The sequence below is a fragment of the Diabrotica virgifera genome, chromosome 1 (assembly GCF_917563875.1).
Source record: "Diabrotica virgifera virgifera chromosome 1, PGI_DIABVI_V3a".
Lineage (NCBI taxonomy): Eukaryota > Metazoa > Arthropoda > Insecta > Coleoptera > Chrysomelidae > Diabrotica > Diabrotica virgifera.
The window spans coordinates 156,453,754-156,471,606 of NC_065443.1; the positions used below are offsets into that span (position 1 = coordinate 156,453,754).

The window sequence follows — 17,853 nt, forward strand, 5'->3', positions numbered from 1 at the left end:
ATATTGAAAAATATTCCTAAAACATATTTAATTCAAAACTTACTGGACTATTTTCCTGGTAACACCTCCATGGCTTCTAAAAATTGCAATGGATGCTGAAGCGAAGAAGACAAGAGGGAATTCAAAAAACTTACAATTCACGACCCCGTCTGTTCAGCTGTTAAATTCCAACGGAAAATGGACCTAGTTACTCAAAGGAGTAAAACTAAAAAACAAGTAAAACAAATGAGTAAAAAATGGTATACATTTTTATTTCATTTTATATTAGTTTTACTCCCTTGAGTAACTAGGTCCATTTTCCGTTGGAATTTACCAGCTGAACAGACGGGGTCGTAAATTGTAAGTTTTTCGAATTCCCTGTTGTCTTCTCCGCTTCAGCATCCATCTGGCTTGCAATTTTTAGAATCCATGGAGGTGTTACCAGGAAAATGGTCCAATAAGTTTTCAATTAAATATCGTTTAGGAATATTTTTAATATTTTTCAATATTTTTAATATTTGTATTAGGTTGAAAACTTTAAAAATTTGACTAAAGAGTAATGAGTTTCTTAAGTAGTCCAATAAGTTTTCAATTAAATATCGCTTAGGAATATTTTTAATATTTTTCAATATTTTTAATATTTGTATTAGGTTGAAAACTTTAAAAATTTGACTAAAGAGTAATGAGTTTCTTAAGTAAACTTATATTAACAGCCTGGGAAGCATATCAAGCAGACCTGGAATATTGTTTAGGCAGGGGCCATAAACTGAACCTAGAAATACTGCCGAACAATTTCAAGAGGAAAAAAATACAGGATCATTTGTAAAAGGTATATTTAAAAGACCCCAATAAGGGTTACATCACAAGCTATTGGCTTAACACTGATGATGGATTACTTATTAATCCGAAAACGTTTTGTTTTGTGATGTAACCCTTATTGGGGTCTTTTAAATATACCTTTTACAAAGGATCCTGTATTTTTTGTGATTTATGGTATACAGCCAGCTACAGGAATTTTATTTTCCTCGTGGATTTTTAATTTTAAGAGGGTGTCATATCGGCGTTTGACAACAACTGTCCGGAAATAGTGAGGAATTACAATAAAAGTGCTCTGATGGCATAGCAACCTTGAAAATCAAAGGACAAAAGTCAGATGGAAATTTAATTTCGAAAAAATATTTGGTTGAGTGGGATGATTATCACAAAGGTCTGTAAAGAACCACTGACTGTGAATAACGCCTAGTAATAAGAACAAGTGCTATTAGGAAATACTTCAGCACCACTACATTAATTAAAAAACAATGGTTGGCTACTACCAACTAGGATTTACCGGAGAATAAAATCTTTTGCACTCCAATCCTACCGACCACGCCTCGTCTTGTCGTTAATCGAAACAAAGGCAAGCAGTTGACTTTTGCGTAAAATGTGGGATAGCATTTACCAGAGGACTTGGTTTGAGATGCCATACCACATTGGAAGTGTCCCCTTTAGTATTTCTGGAAAGAAACATGAACTACCAGAGTTGCATTCATAATGTCTTAGAACCCGCTGCAGTGCCCATCTGAGAGAATTAGAAAACTCTTTTTCCAACAGACAATGCGAGGTTCCACGCTGCAGCTGTCTAAGCTAACGTCACTGTTCTTCCAAGGCGAGCAAGATCGCCAGACTTTTATCTCATTAACATGAGTTATGATATTGTTGCGCTGATTGGCAGATCAACTGAGGCATTTGCTCCAACTAACTACTGAATTTTAAGGTTATGGACGTCGTACAACAGACGTCAGGAAATTTTTATCAATTTATACGCTATATATATGTATCCATTTTATTACCAAAAAAAGTATTAAAATATATTTACATTTACTAAGTGTTGCATTTTCAATGCCAGGAAGTACACTGAATGATTTCCTTTACGTGTGTAAAACCCCGTAACATTCCAAAGTTCTTTTTCTTCTTCTTTTTGTGTAGACATTACTCTGTTTTTTCAATGTGCCTCCAGTAAGTACACAATGTATATAAATTGGATAAACTTCATTCACGATGGGAATTATTATTCTTGCCATTGGTCGTTGATGTAGGTACCCGGCCTAAGACAACATATTGTAACCATTAAATGTAAGTGACTGTTAATAAACGTTCTTTGAAACAAATGTGTTAAATATGATTCCGCGAAATGTAAAAGATCAAACTAATCAAACATCAAACTAATATAAATCTAAAATGCAAGTTAATAAATAATATCAATATTTACCTAAGAAGCTAGTAACGGCTGAAATGGCAAAAAGACCCCCTCCTACATAGAAAGGTACATCGTAGGAATTGGTTGCATCGTATAAGGCACCTGCTAGCGGAGAACCAATTATGGCTGCAGCTCCTCGGAAAAGAATCAGAAGACCAAACGCATTGGTTAACTTTTCCAAGCCAAGCAGATCCACTAGGATGATTGAGGTTAAAGAGATGTAACCAGCTAAAAAGTTAAACGGTTTGTTTAAACTATTATAATATAAAAGTGAAGGTAATTAGGAAAGATCACTGGGCTAACTTTAAATTCTTTACTCAAATGGTAATCTGAAAAAAAAAACAAAAATACGTGCTAAGTGATGTCGGAAGTCATTAATAATAATGAAAACTTGCATTAAAAGTTGTCAGGATCAGTTGCTGTATCGGAGTTTTGGTAAGGTTGGGTTAGCTCATAACAAAAAACCGACTGTTTTACCTTTTTTGGTTATTGGGACCGTGCAAGTTCGGAAAAGCGACACCTGGTTTCTTCGTTCTGCACTTTTATTCGCACTTTTAATTATATTGGCCAATCATATGGTCCTGGTTGCTGGATAATTGTCAAGGCCATAGTCCAAAAAAAATAATAAGAAGAAAAAATAAGATTCAGGTTATGTTATTAAAACGTAAACAATTGTATGTAGTAAATAAAATTAGTTATTAAAATGCAGTAATGCAAGCAAAATACAATTAATTACATTTACCTTTATATAATAATTGCATATCATATCAATATTGTGGAGCAATATATAATTTTTCTTCTACATTGACAGTAGATATGAAATATACGTCAATTTGACAATTTCAATTGACAATGAATTATTTAAGAAAGTTACAATATTTCTCCGCTATTCTCGCACGATCGTTTCTCGTATCGCCTCCAAGTACTTGCACACCGCGAGTACAAGCACAAATTGAAAATATAAAACATAATTAAGAGTCATAAATAGTGAAAGGCATCCTAAAACAACGATCTCTTTTTAAATTTCTGAAGAAAACGACATTTAATGTAAGTTTTTATCATTATTAATGACTTCCGACATTACTTAACATGTATTTTCCCTTTTAAATTACCATTATGAAATAATTTAATTATTATGACCCAGTAATCTTTCAGAATTAACAAATTAATTTTCACTCGTTTGTTGGCAAAAAGTCTATCTAAACCAGTGGTGGGCAAACTTTTTTAATGGGGGACCACGAAGTTCAAGTAATTCTATAGGAGGACCAGAATGATAAAAAAAATGCATTTTATGTTAAAGCAATATGTATACTATCCGGTTCTAGGTCAATTGCTCGAATGCAATTGCTCGAATGCAATTGCTCGAAAATCAATTGCTCGACATGAAAATTGCTAGAAATACAAATTGCTCGAATAAAATAAAATAAAATAAAATAAAATAAAAAAGAGAAGTATATATCTAAAATATTTATTCACAATAATCCACAAAATATCCTCAAAAATCCAATACATACCCAATAAAGAAACATTGGTAATGGGTAAGCATGTTAATGGGTATTTAATGATTTTAATCTTTCCCTAATACCTGGAAATTATTATAATACCTAATTATCATAATGAGAGAAAATCAAAACCGTTATTTTTCTTATTATTTTAAAAGTTCAAAGATAGTTTAGATTTGTAATAAATACTTTTTCAGCATAAATTAATATACTATTATATATGTGACATATCACATAATTTGTCCTAATACTCCATTCTTTCACGGTTTTTGCTCTAAATTTTAAAGAACCGCTTGGATTGACATGAAATTTGGCATACACACAGCTATAATGTCAAAGAAAAAAAGTGATATTGTGCCGATGTGTGCTTTTGCCCTGGGGGTGACTTTCACCCCCTCTTGGGGGTAAAAAAATATATGTCCAAAATAAGTCCGGAAATGGGTAAACTGACTAATTTTAAGTAACTTTTGTTCTATAGAACTTTTTCTTAACACTTTTCGAGTTATTTGCGAGTGAATATGTTAATTTTTCAACAAAATAACCACATTTTTAGACGGTTTTTCGCAAATAACTCAAAAAGTAAGTATTTTGTCGAAAAAAAACGTTCTTAGCAAAAATATAGCTTATAAAAAAGTAAAAAAATGGTGTACGCGTTAGGTCTCTGGATCTCGTAGAACCAGAGTTATAGCCAATGAAAAATAGATTTATATTCACCAAATTTCAAATAGAATACTTCGAAGTGAAAAATCCAAAAAGTTAAGTACTTTTTGGGGAAACCCATTATAACTTTGTTAAAGTGTTTAAAAAAAGCTTTATTTCTGTTTTTACAAAAAGTTTCTAGCATTAAATTTAAGCAAGTTGCGCTCAAAATAAAGTTGGTCCCTTTTGTTTTTGCAAAAAAAAACATCGGGAATACCACCCCCTAATTAGCAACTTAAATGAAATTAATCGTTACCGCTCCACAATATTTTACTTATGTTGTGTTTATATGATCTGTAAGTTTCATCGATTCAAAGTGCTTATTTTTGAAAAAATTTGGTTTCAAAGTAAAATTTTAAAAAATTTAAATTTTGAAAAATATGCTTTTTTTCAAAATAACTTAAAAATTGTTAGAGATACCAAAAATCTCGAAAAACAAAAAAAGTCAGATTTGCTTTTCTGAATATCATGTATTTTTTGTTTTTCTGTTAGACAAAAATTGATTAAGATTTGGTGTTTCTAAATTTGCATACATTCGTGATCAGTGACTCGTTCAACACCTTTTAACTACAGCCCTTTCAATAATAAGGACTTTGAACCGATGAAACTTACAGATCATATAAACAACATATACACGAGTCAAGAAACTTGTGAAGTCGTAACGATTAAGTTCATTTAAGATACTAATTGGGGGGTGATTTTCTCGATGTTTTTACCAAAACCAAAAGGGACTAACTTTATTTTGAGTGTAACTTGTTTAATTTTGATGTAGAAATTTTTTATAAAACAAAAATGAAGCTTTTTTAAACACTTTAAATAAGTTGTAATGAGGTTTCCCCGAAATGTGCTTCATTTTTGGTTATTTCACGTTAAAGTATTCCATTTGGAATTTGTCGAATATGAACCTATTTTTCATTAGCTATAACTCTGCTTCTACTAGGTGTAGAGACGTGATATATACACCATTTTTTTTTTAATTTTTACCGGCTATATTTTTGCTAAGAATGTTTTTTCGACAAAATACTTACTATTTGAGTTATTTGCGAAAAACCGTCTAAAAGCGTGGTCATTTTGTTAAAAAAAAATAAACATATTCACTGCCAAATAACTCGAAAAGTATTGACTTAGTGAAAAAACTCTATAGAACAAAAGTTACTTAGAATTAGCCAGTTTATCCATGTTAGGAACTTTTTGACTTTTTTTGTTATGTGACAGTTTCGTAGAAGATGAAAAGAAAATAAAAAGAAGATTTATGTTTGCATGGTGATGCATGCACCTTGATAAACAATATAGAAATAATTGAATTTTTACCAAGTTGTCAGAATAAACTTCAAATTTAAATATAGTTTTCTTAATGCAATATATCCATTCCAGCGCAAATAATTACAGTCCATACCAGATTTAAAACCTAACATTTTGGCCCTACATCGTCGAATTAAGGATATATTCATTAAGAAAGGTGCCAACAGCCACGTTTCCAAGTGGGTTTGAAGTTACCATATATTGGTATATTTTCAAGTTATTGTCCACCAAGCGACTTCCAAGACTAGAAGATATAAGTAATTCCAATAGATTCCGTTATTTTCAAGATACCGTGCACCAAGCCACGTCCAAAACTTGAAGATAAGTCTGTCCTTTTTGCTATTATATCATAAACCTATTTTTATTTCTGAATTAAGCAAAACAGTGCATTTTGAAGTTTGGTTTTGATTTAATATAGAATAAATTTAATTTCCATTAATATTAATTTGCTAACAAGTTTGTGGGATTGCCATAAATCGCCAAGAAATGACTTTAGCCAATCATATAAGAACAAGGGGTTCTTACAAGGGAAAATTGACCAATTTAGAGTCTTATGTTAATATAATAAAAGCTGCTACGCCAAGTAGTAAACCTCTTCTTTCAGAAGTTCAATTAAGATATGAAATGAATGCCAGTCTATTAAAAGAATTTCAAGATGTTCAACTGCAAATTGAAATTTTAACACCGGAAGACAAATTAAAAGAACAGTATGAGGAAAATGAATTATTTGAAAATAGGTATTTTAAAGCTATGGGTTTTTTGAAAGGTTATATTGAAAGTAACACATTTCAGTCTTCACATGATACTAGTTTGAGTTCTACTCCTCAAGTAGACTCTAAGTCACCTTTTGTTACCAAAAATGAAAATCAAAGTCTTCACTGGGGAGTTAGAAACTTGGTTAGAATTTAAATCCACGTTTACTAGTGTCATTCATAAGAGTCCTTTGTCAAACAGTCATAAGTTTCAGCTTTTGCGACAATATGTGGATGGATATGCAAAACGTATAATAGATAAAATTGAATTTTCTGGTGACTATTACCAAACTGCCTTTGATGCTCTCTGTCAGAGATTTGACAATAAAAGGTTATTAGTAAACAAACACATTAAAACCATTTTTAGTTTAGAGTCAAATAATAAAGAGTCTCCAAAGCATCTAAGACAATTGTTAGATATTGTGTCAGATAGTGTCACTTCAATTGAAAGTTTGCAGATAACAAAAGAGTGCCTAAGTGATTTATTGTTAATAAACATTATTTCTGATAAACTTGATAAACAGAGTTATAGAGAATGGAAAGAGTTTCGCACCAAAGAGGAACTCCCTACCTTAATGGAATTCTTTAATTTCTTAAAAACGAAAGTAGATACTTTGGAAGAAATCCAAGACCAAAGTTCTCATAATGCCCATCACAATAATAATAATAATAATTCCAATTCTAATTACAAATATACAAACCGTGAAGGTCATAAGAGAGCAGTCCAAGTAAATTTAGCACAGAAAAAGAGTTGTGTTTTGTGTAAAGGCAATCATTATATATATTCTTGTATTCAATTCCTCAAACTAGATACCAAAGGCAGATTAGGTAAAGTTAATGATTTAAATTTGTGTCACAATTGCCTAAGAATTGGGCACAGGGCTCAAGAGTGTACACTAAAACCATGTTTGAAATGTCATTTAAAACATAATTCCTTAATACACTTTGATGACATTCAACATGTTTCAGTGGACTCTGACAACAATGTCCAGCCATATGAAACATCAGTAAATAGTATACAGAATGTTAATATGCCACCAATGGCAACTCACCAGCTATCTGCACAAGCAGTAGATTTGCAAAATAAACAAGTTCTTTTGTCAACAGTTGTTTTTAATGTCAGGTCAAATGATAATAAATTAATACCATGTCGTGCGCTTCTAGACAGTGGCGCTCAGATAAATATGATAAGCGAGAGCTTTTGTAAAAAATGAAATCTTCCATTGATTCCAACTAACCTTGCTGTTAGTGGTATAAACCAGGTAGTGTCAATTATCACAAAGAAGTGCCAAATTTCTTTGTTGTCTAAGTTCAATAGCTTTAATATTACATCCATATTTTATGTTGTACCAGTCATTTCAAACCAAATTCCGTCAGGAAGTTTTAATACTTCAAGTTTTGTTATCCCATCTAATATTCAGCTATCTGATCCTTTATTTAACGAATCCACCAATGTTGATGCCATTATTGGTGCCAATTTATTCTGGGACTTCCTTATTGATGGCAAAATCAAGCTGGGAAAAGGTTTACCAAATTTGCAAAATACACGTTTAGGCTGGATTGTAAATGGAGTTGTTCCCTATGAGACAACTCGTGTGTCATGTAACTTTACCAGAACCATCGCCGAAGATGACCAGTTAAAACATTTCTGGCAAATGGAAGAAATGCAAGATTCTACACCATGGTCGAAAGATGATGACGAATGTGAAGAAATATTTCAAAAAAGCACTACCAGGTCCGAAAGTAGCCAATTTATAGTAAAACTTCCACTGAAGTTTCCAGCTGATTTGTTAGGAGACTCCATGAATACTGCAGCCAGCAGTATTTCTAATACTCCTGATACCTCTGATTACATTGATAACAATGATATTTCCAGTAATATCATTGATATTGGAAACTCTGAGAGTACCAAAACTCTTGGAATTCAATTTATGAGTCGCCAAGACCTCCTTTGTTGTAAAATATCACTTTGTGAATTGCCTTTTTTATTTACTAAACGTCAAATCTTATCCATCATTTCTAAAATTTGGGATCCAATGGGTCTTCTCAGTTCAGTTATTATACTTGCCAAAATAATTATTCAAAAATTGTTCCAACTTCAAAAACCATGGGATGAACCTGTACCTCCAGAGTTAAATAAATCCTGGAGGCAGTTATATAACCAGTTGCCTCAGTTAAATTCATTACGTATTCCAAGATCCGTTGTTGGACCATACAGTCAAATCATTGGCATCCATTGCTTTTGTGATGCTTCTCTTAAAGCTTATGCAAGTAGCATTTATATATCCAGTGTTGGTAAAAATAATGAGTACAATTCTCATATTTTATGTTCAAAAACAAAGGTTGCACCTCTCAAACAATTAACAATCCCGAAACTTGAATTATGCGCAGCTCTCTTAGGTTCTCAACTTATTAATAAGGTTGTAAAAGCCTTACCAGTTGTGAATGTTCCAATTTATATGTGGTCTGACTCAAATATAGTATTATGTTGGTTGAAACTAGAGCCGCACCAGCTACAGGTATTTGTATCTAATAGAGTAGCTAAAATCCAATCTCTCACCACTGTGAACAGTTGGCACTATGTCAACACTAAGGAAAATCCGGCAGATATTGCTAGTCGCGGAATTCTTCCTGAATCTTTCATTGAATCCAACCTTTGGTTTCATGGGCCACATTTTTTGAGACAACATCCCAATAATTTGCCGATTAATTCACTTCGAGAACTAGAAGAAATACCAGAACTTAAGCAGTCAGTCCAAGCAACCTTATCTTCCAATATACACATAAGTTGGATTTCGAATTTTATTAGTAGATTTTCAAATTTACATAAACTAAAAAGAGTATTTGCATATCTTATAAGATTTACAATATCTATTAAAACTAAAACTAGAGCAGATAGCATGCTTTTAAGTGTAAAAGAACTAAATGACTCCTTTTTAATATTAATAAAACTTGTTCAAGCAGAATCTTTTCAAGATGAAATTGTTAGCTTGGCAAATAAAAAACCATTAAATAAAAAATCCAAATTAATTCATTTATCACCTATTTTAGATAATGATGTATTAAAGGTAGGAGGACGACTTTTACATACAATGTTACCAAATAATATAAAAACTCCAATCCTATTACCAAAATTTCATGTTTTAACAAAATTAATATGTACACATTACCATGTAAACTACTTGCACCCAGGACCACAACTATTATTGTCACTAATCAGACAAAAGTATTGGCCAATATCAGGAAAAGTATTAACCAAGCAAATAGTGAGACAATGTATTAAGTGTTTTCGAGTAAAACCACCTAATACTTCAGTGACCATGGGTCCACTTCCTAATGAACGAATTACTATATCACACCCTTTTGAAAATGTGGGATTAGATTTTGCAGGACCGTTCCTTTTAAAGGAGAAAAAGGGACGAGGAAGCAAAATTCTAAAAGGTTATGTTTGCATATATGTCTGCTTTGTTACAAAAGCTATACATTTAGAATTATTAACTGATATGACAACTGACTGTTTTTTATCATGTTTTAAACGATTTATATCTCGCAGGGGTATTCCCACTAATGTTTACTCCGACAATGGTTCCACTTTTAAATCAGCCAATAGAGAATTAAAGTCTATTTATCATTTTTTGAAAACAAATAGCCATACTATTCACAATTTTGCTTTAACTAAAAATATTGCATGGCATTTTTCTCCACCATATAGCCCAAATTTTGGCGGTTTGTGGGAATCGTCTATAAAACAAATTAAATTTCATATGAAACGCACACTTACCAATATTAATTTAACATATGAAGAATTTTTTACTTTATTAACCGAAATAGAGTGTATTTTAAATTCAAGACCACTTTTTGCTAGTTCAGAAGATCCATCTGACCTTGAAACCTAACTCCTTCCCATTTTTTGACATTACGTCCTTTAACTTCACTTCCTGAACCCAATGTTCTATCAATTCCTACAAACAGACTTAATCGTTTCCAACAAGTTCAGCAACTTCATCAACGATTCTGGGCTCGCTTTTCAAAAGAATATGTCAGCCAATTGCACCAGTCTTATAAATGGAACCAGAATTCATCGAAACCTCTCAATCCAGGTGCTTTAGTGATTATCCATGATTCAAGTTTACCTCCATGTAAATGGTCTTTAGGACGAATAGAGAAGGTATTTCCTGGAAAGGATGGAAAAATCAGGGTTGTTCAAGTTAAAACCTCGAAAGGCATCATCACCAGATCCTCCAGACATCTAGCCCAATTGCCTTTAGAAGAATCTCAGTGATCCTCTAACTATTATAACAACTTCCCAAGTGTATTATGTGTCGTGGACTTGTTTGAAGTGTACTTCAACGCGGGGAGTATGTTAGGAACTTTTTGACTTTTTTTGTTATGTGACAGTTTCGTAGAAGATGAAAAGAAAATAAAAAGAAGATTTATGTTTGGTGATGCATGCACCTTGATAAACAATATAGAAATAATTGAATTTTTACCAAGTTGTCAGAATAAACTTCAAATTTAAATATAGTTTTCTTAATGCAATATATCCATTCCAGCGCAAATAATTACAGTCCATACCAGATTTAAAACCTAACAATCCATTTCCTGACTTTCTTTGGACGAATATTTTTTCACCCTCAAGAGGGGGTGAAAACCACCCCCAGGGCAAAAGCACATATCGGCACAATATCACTTTTTTTCTTTGACTTGTTAGCTATGTGTATGCCAAATTTCATGTCAATCCAAGCGGTTCTTTAAAATTTAGAAATTTTGCAATATTTTACCGTTAAAGAACGGACTATAATTCAAGAATCTTTCTTATGTCTATATTTTGTATTATTTTGAATAAATATTTGAGATATATAATTTTCTTTTTTATTCGAGCAATTTTCATGTCGAGCAATTGATTTTCGAGCAATTGCATTCGAGCAATGGACCGGTTACCATACTATCCATTTTATGTTGATGGACCCTCGCCGGGCCCGGATTAAATACATTCGCGGGCCGGAGTTGGCCCGCGGGTCGTACTTTGCTCACCACTGATCTAAACCACTAAAAGTCTATTTAAATCTTCTGTTAAGTAAATATTATGTATTAAATCACCATAACTGTTCCCAAATATATTATTTTAATTGTGAAACTATTTTCTCGTGGCATGTTTAAGTTAAATATTGTATTTATATGGGATTAAGTCACTTTATGCTTGACGTATCGACTTCCACTCCGGAAATCGTTTTCAAAAAAATATAAATTAAGAACTAAGAATAGGGTTCTAAAACTGTTGACTTGTGGCATGTTTGAATGACAATTACAATTTTTACCTGCAAATACTTAACATGAAGCAAATATCTCTATCATACAGTACACATATGCAACATATAATGCATAAAACTTAACTTACACTCTTTTTTACCCCAAAGCTGATTATTACGAACACTCCCAAACATAGAATCACATAACACACAGAATTATTCCACAAATACACAAAATAATCTATCACAGGGCATAAAAACATCATATCTTTACAGCTACAGCTGGCTGTTGCCTAAAACCATCATAGGCAAAGTACAATTTTTTGTTGACTGGGATGTGACATAAGCTCAATAACAACAATTGGTGGTTGTACACAACTTATCAACAATTTATTGTTCTTAATTTCTTTTGATAACGATTTCCTTAGTGGAAATCGAAACGTTAAGTATTTTTACGTAAAATATGTAATATTCATTACAACCTAACTGTGGCTAATCCCATATAAACATAACAAGAACTAAGAAATTGTTAACATTTTCTATAGGTTAATACATAGACATATAAAAAATTTAATAAAAATCCTTTTCCGTCGACCGTCCATTTATGATCAATTTTAACACCCTCAAAATCATTGATTAATGACCCCTATTAATGAATGATTTTCTATTAATGAACGATTTCATTATAGGCAACACAACATACATTGCTTGCATAAATTAATTAAACGCTCTGTGATTGGCAGTGACCTGTGGTGTAGGCAACCAAACATATACCTATTTATTTATATTCCCACTAAAAAATTTAAAATCAAGTAGCCGCTGTTAGTACTATCTGTCATTGTATGTCATATTTACTTTATTGTTTAAAATTCTGTGTAATTGAAAAATCAAAAGATGGATATATCTTTATTTCTGAAAAGTACGGTCGACGGAAAAGTTTTGTAACGAACTCGTGAATTAAAATGGCGATTAACAATCTCGAGCATTAACGCGCTCGCGCCGCTCACGCGTTAAAATATCTCAATTGTTAATCGCCCTTATTAACACCTGTTGGTTAAATAACTATTATAAAAGGTATAAAATTTATTAAAATCCCTTTAAGGGATACCAGTGTTTAGAACTGGTTGATCACAAGCAGAACCACCAAAGAAATATCAGGCTATAAACCCTTTAAACGGTATAAAAATTTGTTATAAAGTCGATTCGCTAATCTGAGACACAAGACACAACTCTAGTGACGTTGGTAATTTATTTTTTGGGAAGTTAGGTTTCTAGACGTGACTGGAAATTACTACACAACCGAATATACCTGCTCATAGCCAATATTATTAATAGTAAACAGACATAAATAACATAAACCATACGCCAATCAATAATTATTTATTTACACCATTATAATATATAACATAAAACAAATGAGAAAATTATTTATTGTACAAAATAAAAATATTTTGTAGAAATAAATTCCACAAAATTTTATGAGTTTAGTATATACTCCCACAATTTCCAATAATTCTTCTTTTTTTAATGAAAGATTAAGTTGATTTGAGCAGTTAATAGTGTGAGGTAGGAATTTTTGTGCTGTATGTTTCCTATTCCGAATGTGTCAAAATGAATCTCGGCTGAGCGAATTCAGAATATTAGCATATTTGCTTAAAATTCCAAACAATGTATAAAATTTATAAAGATTGGGCCCTTAAGTACAGCATGACTCCCACATCACGTGGGTTGCTAAACAGGTGAGGTTGTTAGATGGCAACTGCTAGTTGCCTAATATACACTTGAGTCCACGAGTCTTTACCCGTGCGTCATTAATACCTGACGAGATAAAACACATAAAAAAAAACAATAAATCTTGTATAAAAGGTATATTTAAATATACCTTTTATTATTTTAAATATACCTTTTATACAAGATTTATTGTTTTTTGTATCACATGGTATACAGCCAACTATAGGAAAACTTTTTCCTTGTGGATTTTTATAAAACACATACTTTTTATCTAGCATCATTCTCTTCCACGCATGAAACTAATGACAAACCAGCTGCCGCCTGTTATTAAGTAAAAACACATGTTATTTTTATGAACGATCTAAACTTAGTGCATTGAAAAGAGATAGGTACAAAAAGACGATTGGGGATGTTTTCACATTTTAAGTACAATTTATGACGTTTTGGTTTGTTTACTTTTGCGGCTGTCAGTTTGTTGAATTTTTGCTGTTATTTTGTCAAATTTTTGCATTTTAAAGTTTTTTATAAAATACAAACAGTTGTTTTCACAACTAATTTTATATTTTATGATTAATTTTGACAACGTACAAAGCTAACCTCATTGACTCAGTTAAGGAATGATTGTGTTTAATGTTCCGCCAAAGTGCATAAAATAACAAAAAGAAAATATGTTATTGAATTTTTTTATAAATTGTTTATTTATTTATTAATCAATACTTCAAATGTAGCTGTAATTCTGCACCAAAATTTAAAGCAAAACTTACTTTGAAATTTTATTTTTTGATAACGTCAAATTTTAACCCGTGATCGGAGGAGTAGCTACTTACCGTCACTTGCTGTTGCGTTTAGTAAATTTCCGACTTATTTCGTATGCTTTAAATGATGACGCACGGGTAAAGAACATTAGACTCAACTGTACTATCTAATTTACTACCAAATGTAAGATTTTAATGGCTGTGTATAAAAACAAAGACATTCAACAATGTACTAACTAAAGTACCGTAAAAATTGAAAAAAAAAATTGTCATACGTGAGGAAGAGGAAGTCGAAATAAGGCAACTGATAGACGAATAAAAGAGGAAATCGAAATATCCAACAATGGGTTTTAGTTTTACACAGGGTGTACCAAAAGTAGCGCGACGGACGAATATTTCGCGAAATGAACATCGGATCTAATGACACCAAACACGCCCCCCCCCCCATCACTCCACCCCCTGGAGGTAAAATATTAAATAGGAATCCCAATTTTTGCTTGCACATTTGGATTCCTTACGTAAAAATTAGCAACTTTTATTCAAAACATTTTTTCGAATTGTGCATAGATGACGCTATAATCGGAAACACGATTTATCGTGATATCCTAGGTAAATTATAGCAACATTCTAATATCTCGAGAAACACATTTCCAAATTAAAAACGAAAAAACACATGCTTAATATTTTTCAAAAAACCTATAGAATGACATCAAACACGACCCCCACGTCTCCCCGGGGAGGTGAGGTGGGGGTAACTTTGAAATCCTAAATAGGAACCTGCATTTTTTATTACAGATTTGTATTTCTCATGAAAACAAGTAACGTTTATTCCAAGATTTTTTTAGAATTCTTGATAGATGGCTCTATAATCGAAAACTACGATTTATTAGCGCCGTCTATCAATTCTAAAAAAATATTTCGAATAAATGTTACTGATTTTTTCATGAGGAATACAAATCTGCAATAAAAATGGAGGTTCCTATTTAAGATTTTAAAGTCACTCCCCACCCCACCTCCACGGGGTGGAGTGGGGGTCAGTGGAGTGGGGGTCGTATTTGATGTCATTCTATAGGTTTTTGAAAAATATTAAACACATGTTTTTTGGTTTTTCATTTGGAAGTGTATTTCTCAAGATATTAGACCGTTTCTATAATTTGCCTAGGGTATCACGATCGTTTTTCCCGATTATAGCGCCATCTATCCATAATTCGAAAAATGTATCGATTAAAAGTTGCTTATTTTTACGTAAGGAATCTAAATTGCAATAAAAAATGGGGGTTCCTATTTAATATTTTAAAGTTACTCCCAACCCCACCTCCAGGGAGTGGAGTGTTGGTGTTTGGTGTCATTCGATAGATTTTTGAAAAATATTGAACACGTATTTTTCAGCTTTTTCCGCTACTTTTGGGACACCCTATATAAGTCAGAGGAAGAGCGGATAGAATTCTCATTATTTATAAGGCAGCCGATCGAAGAACATAAAAATAAAGAAACAAAGGCACTTCTGGTATTGATCTTGAGAAAGTGTAAGATAGACTATCATGAGAGGTTTTGGTGAGCACTGAATAAGAAAGTCAGTTTCTGAACATTGTGAGAGAGATATATGATGGTATACCAACTAACGTTAGGACAGGTATATGAGAGATTGACAAATCTCATGTGAAGTCTAGGCGGGGCCGGGGACACAAAATAATGCTAAAATTAGAAACTCAAGACTGAAGAATCGTTGGAAGCCAACAAGGAATAAGAATAAAGATAAAGACAATGATGTCGAGAGATGTCTAGAAATACGAAATTGTTTACTTGGTTTATTTTAATGACAGTTTTTCTTCTTCTCCCTTCTTTATTCTAGGCGAATCGCAAGTTTAAAGTTCATCCACCTGCATCAACGTTCAGATTATCGCTCCACATTTTTCGGGGTGGTCCTATACTTCTCTGTCCTATTGGCGATTTATTGGAGCGGTTCTCACCATACTTCTTTTTCCCATTCTGGTGATATGTTCATTCCAGTTCTTTTTCCTGTTTAGCACCCAACCATTAATATCGTCTACCCACATGTATGAGCAAAATCCCCACTGGGGATATCTCCACTGGTATACTCGAGTGCGTCTGAAAATCACATGGGCACCTTGTACTACCTTGTAAATGTACCCCTACCGCATAATATGAACTCTTAATAGAGTGGCGTGCATTGGGGGCCGGCCGTAAAAAAATTTATCTTTAGAAAAATTCGAAAACGTCAGATTAAACCAAGGTAAGTAAATTAAGTACATGAAGAACAGTGTATATTTCAAAAATCTGACGATTTGAGTGGGACGTAAGGAAATGGGTGAGTCACAAAGTTTCTCAAAAAAAGCGAATATTTCGCAAAATGAACATCAGATCGAAAAACTAAAAAATACGTGTTTAATATTTTTCAAAAATTTATCGAATGATACCAAACACAAGCCCACACGGAGTGGGGGGTAACTCTAAAATTAAATAGGAACCCTGCGAAATAAACATCAGATCGAAAAACTGAAAAATATGTGTTCAATACTTTTCAAAAATGTGGGATGGGGGGTTATTTTAAAATAGTAAATATTTTATTTCTTTATTGTAGATATGGATTGCTTATGTAAAAATAAGTAACTTTTGATCGAGACGTTTTTTCGAATTATGGATAGATGGCGTTATAATCGGAAAAAATGATTTTTGGAAAATTTAATTAAAAAAATGGAAAGTCCCCACTTAAATGGAAAACCTAACTTGTTTTGGTGTTAGGACCTAATCTTCACAACCCATCAGGTCCCCATGACGCTTTGGTAACTTCAAATTTAACATCCAAGGCTACTATTATTATCAATCATTATTTTTCTTTTTTAATTTTTCATTAGTAATATTTTAAACACATGAATTAACTTATAAAAAAAATAACAGAAGTGATACTTACATACTGCGATTCCGAAAAAGATTGATACGGTGACGTACAATCCATACGTGTGGCATAAGGGAGTTAAAGCTACAGCTATCGTAGATATAATTAAACAACAGTTATTAACAAAGAGTGCGTTGACTTGTGGAAAATCAGCTATGTATCCGCATACCAGACGACCCACAGTGTTTGTTATACCGATAATGGAAAGCAAAAAAGATGCTTTAGAAGAATCAATTCCCTAAAATAAAATTTTCCAGATTACTTTTATAAGCTTGTTCAATTCCCTAAAATAAAATTTTCCAGATTACTTATACATTTATAAGCTTGTTCAATTGAAACACCTCTTTGGTCATCTTAGCCTTGGAACAAAATTGTAATTGCTCCTATCATTTGTATTTGAATGAGATTTTAACTATTGTGACTTAAAAATGGCGTTTGTTGTTAAAAATTCGTCCAAATATAATCAGCGTGCGGTCATACAAAGTTCAATCTTCTGTGGGGAAGGTAATGTTATAATTTTTTTTAACCATGAAGGATCCTTGCTCATAGAGTTTACAGAACGCAGAGTGTATTTCAACGAAAACCTGTATATTGAAACTTTAAACAAGGTTCATCAAGCAGGATAACGAAAACCTCTAGAAAATGGAGAATATTATAGCACCCCTCTATAGTTCCGATTTACCGCTCTACCACTTTCACATCTGTGGGCTACCGAGCATGGCGTTAAA

General features: G+C 32.5%; 1 protein-coding gene across 3 annotated transcripts in view; it reads right to left on the reverse strand.

Moving 5' to 3' along the window:
- Window positions 1-17,853, reverse strand: part of LOC126878779 (monocarboxylate transporter 3) — a 407,545-nt gene that overhangs the window by 15,379 nt on the left and 374,313 nt on the right. For all 3 annotated transcript variants that reach the window (XM_050641676.1, XM_050641677.1, XM_050641678.1), the window contains exons 5-6: window positions 17,141-17,363; window positions 2,231-2,446 (exon numbers count right to left, since the gene is read on the reverse strand). In XM_050641676.1, coding sequence (XP_050497633.1) covers window positions 2,231-2,446; window positions 17,141-17,363 — 439 coding nt within the window. The remainder of the gene's footprint in view (window positions 1-2,230; window positions 2,447-17,140; window positions 17,364-17,853) is intronic.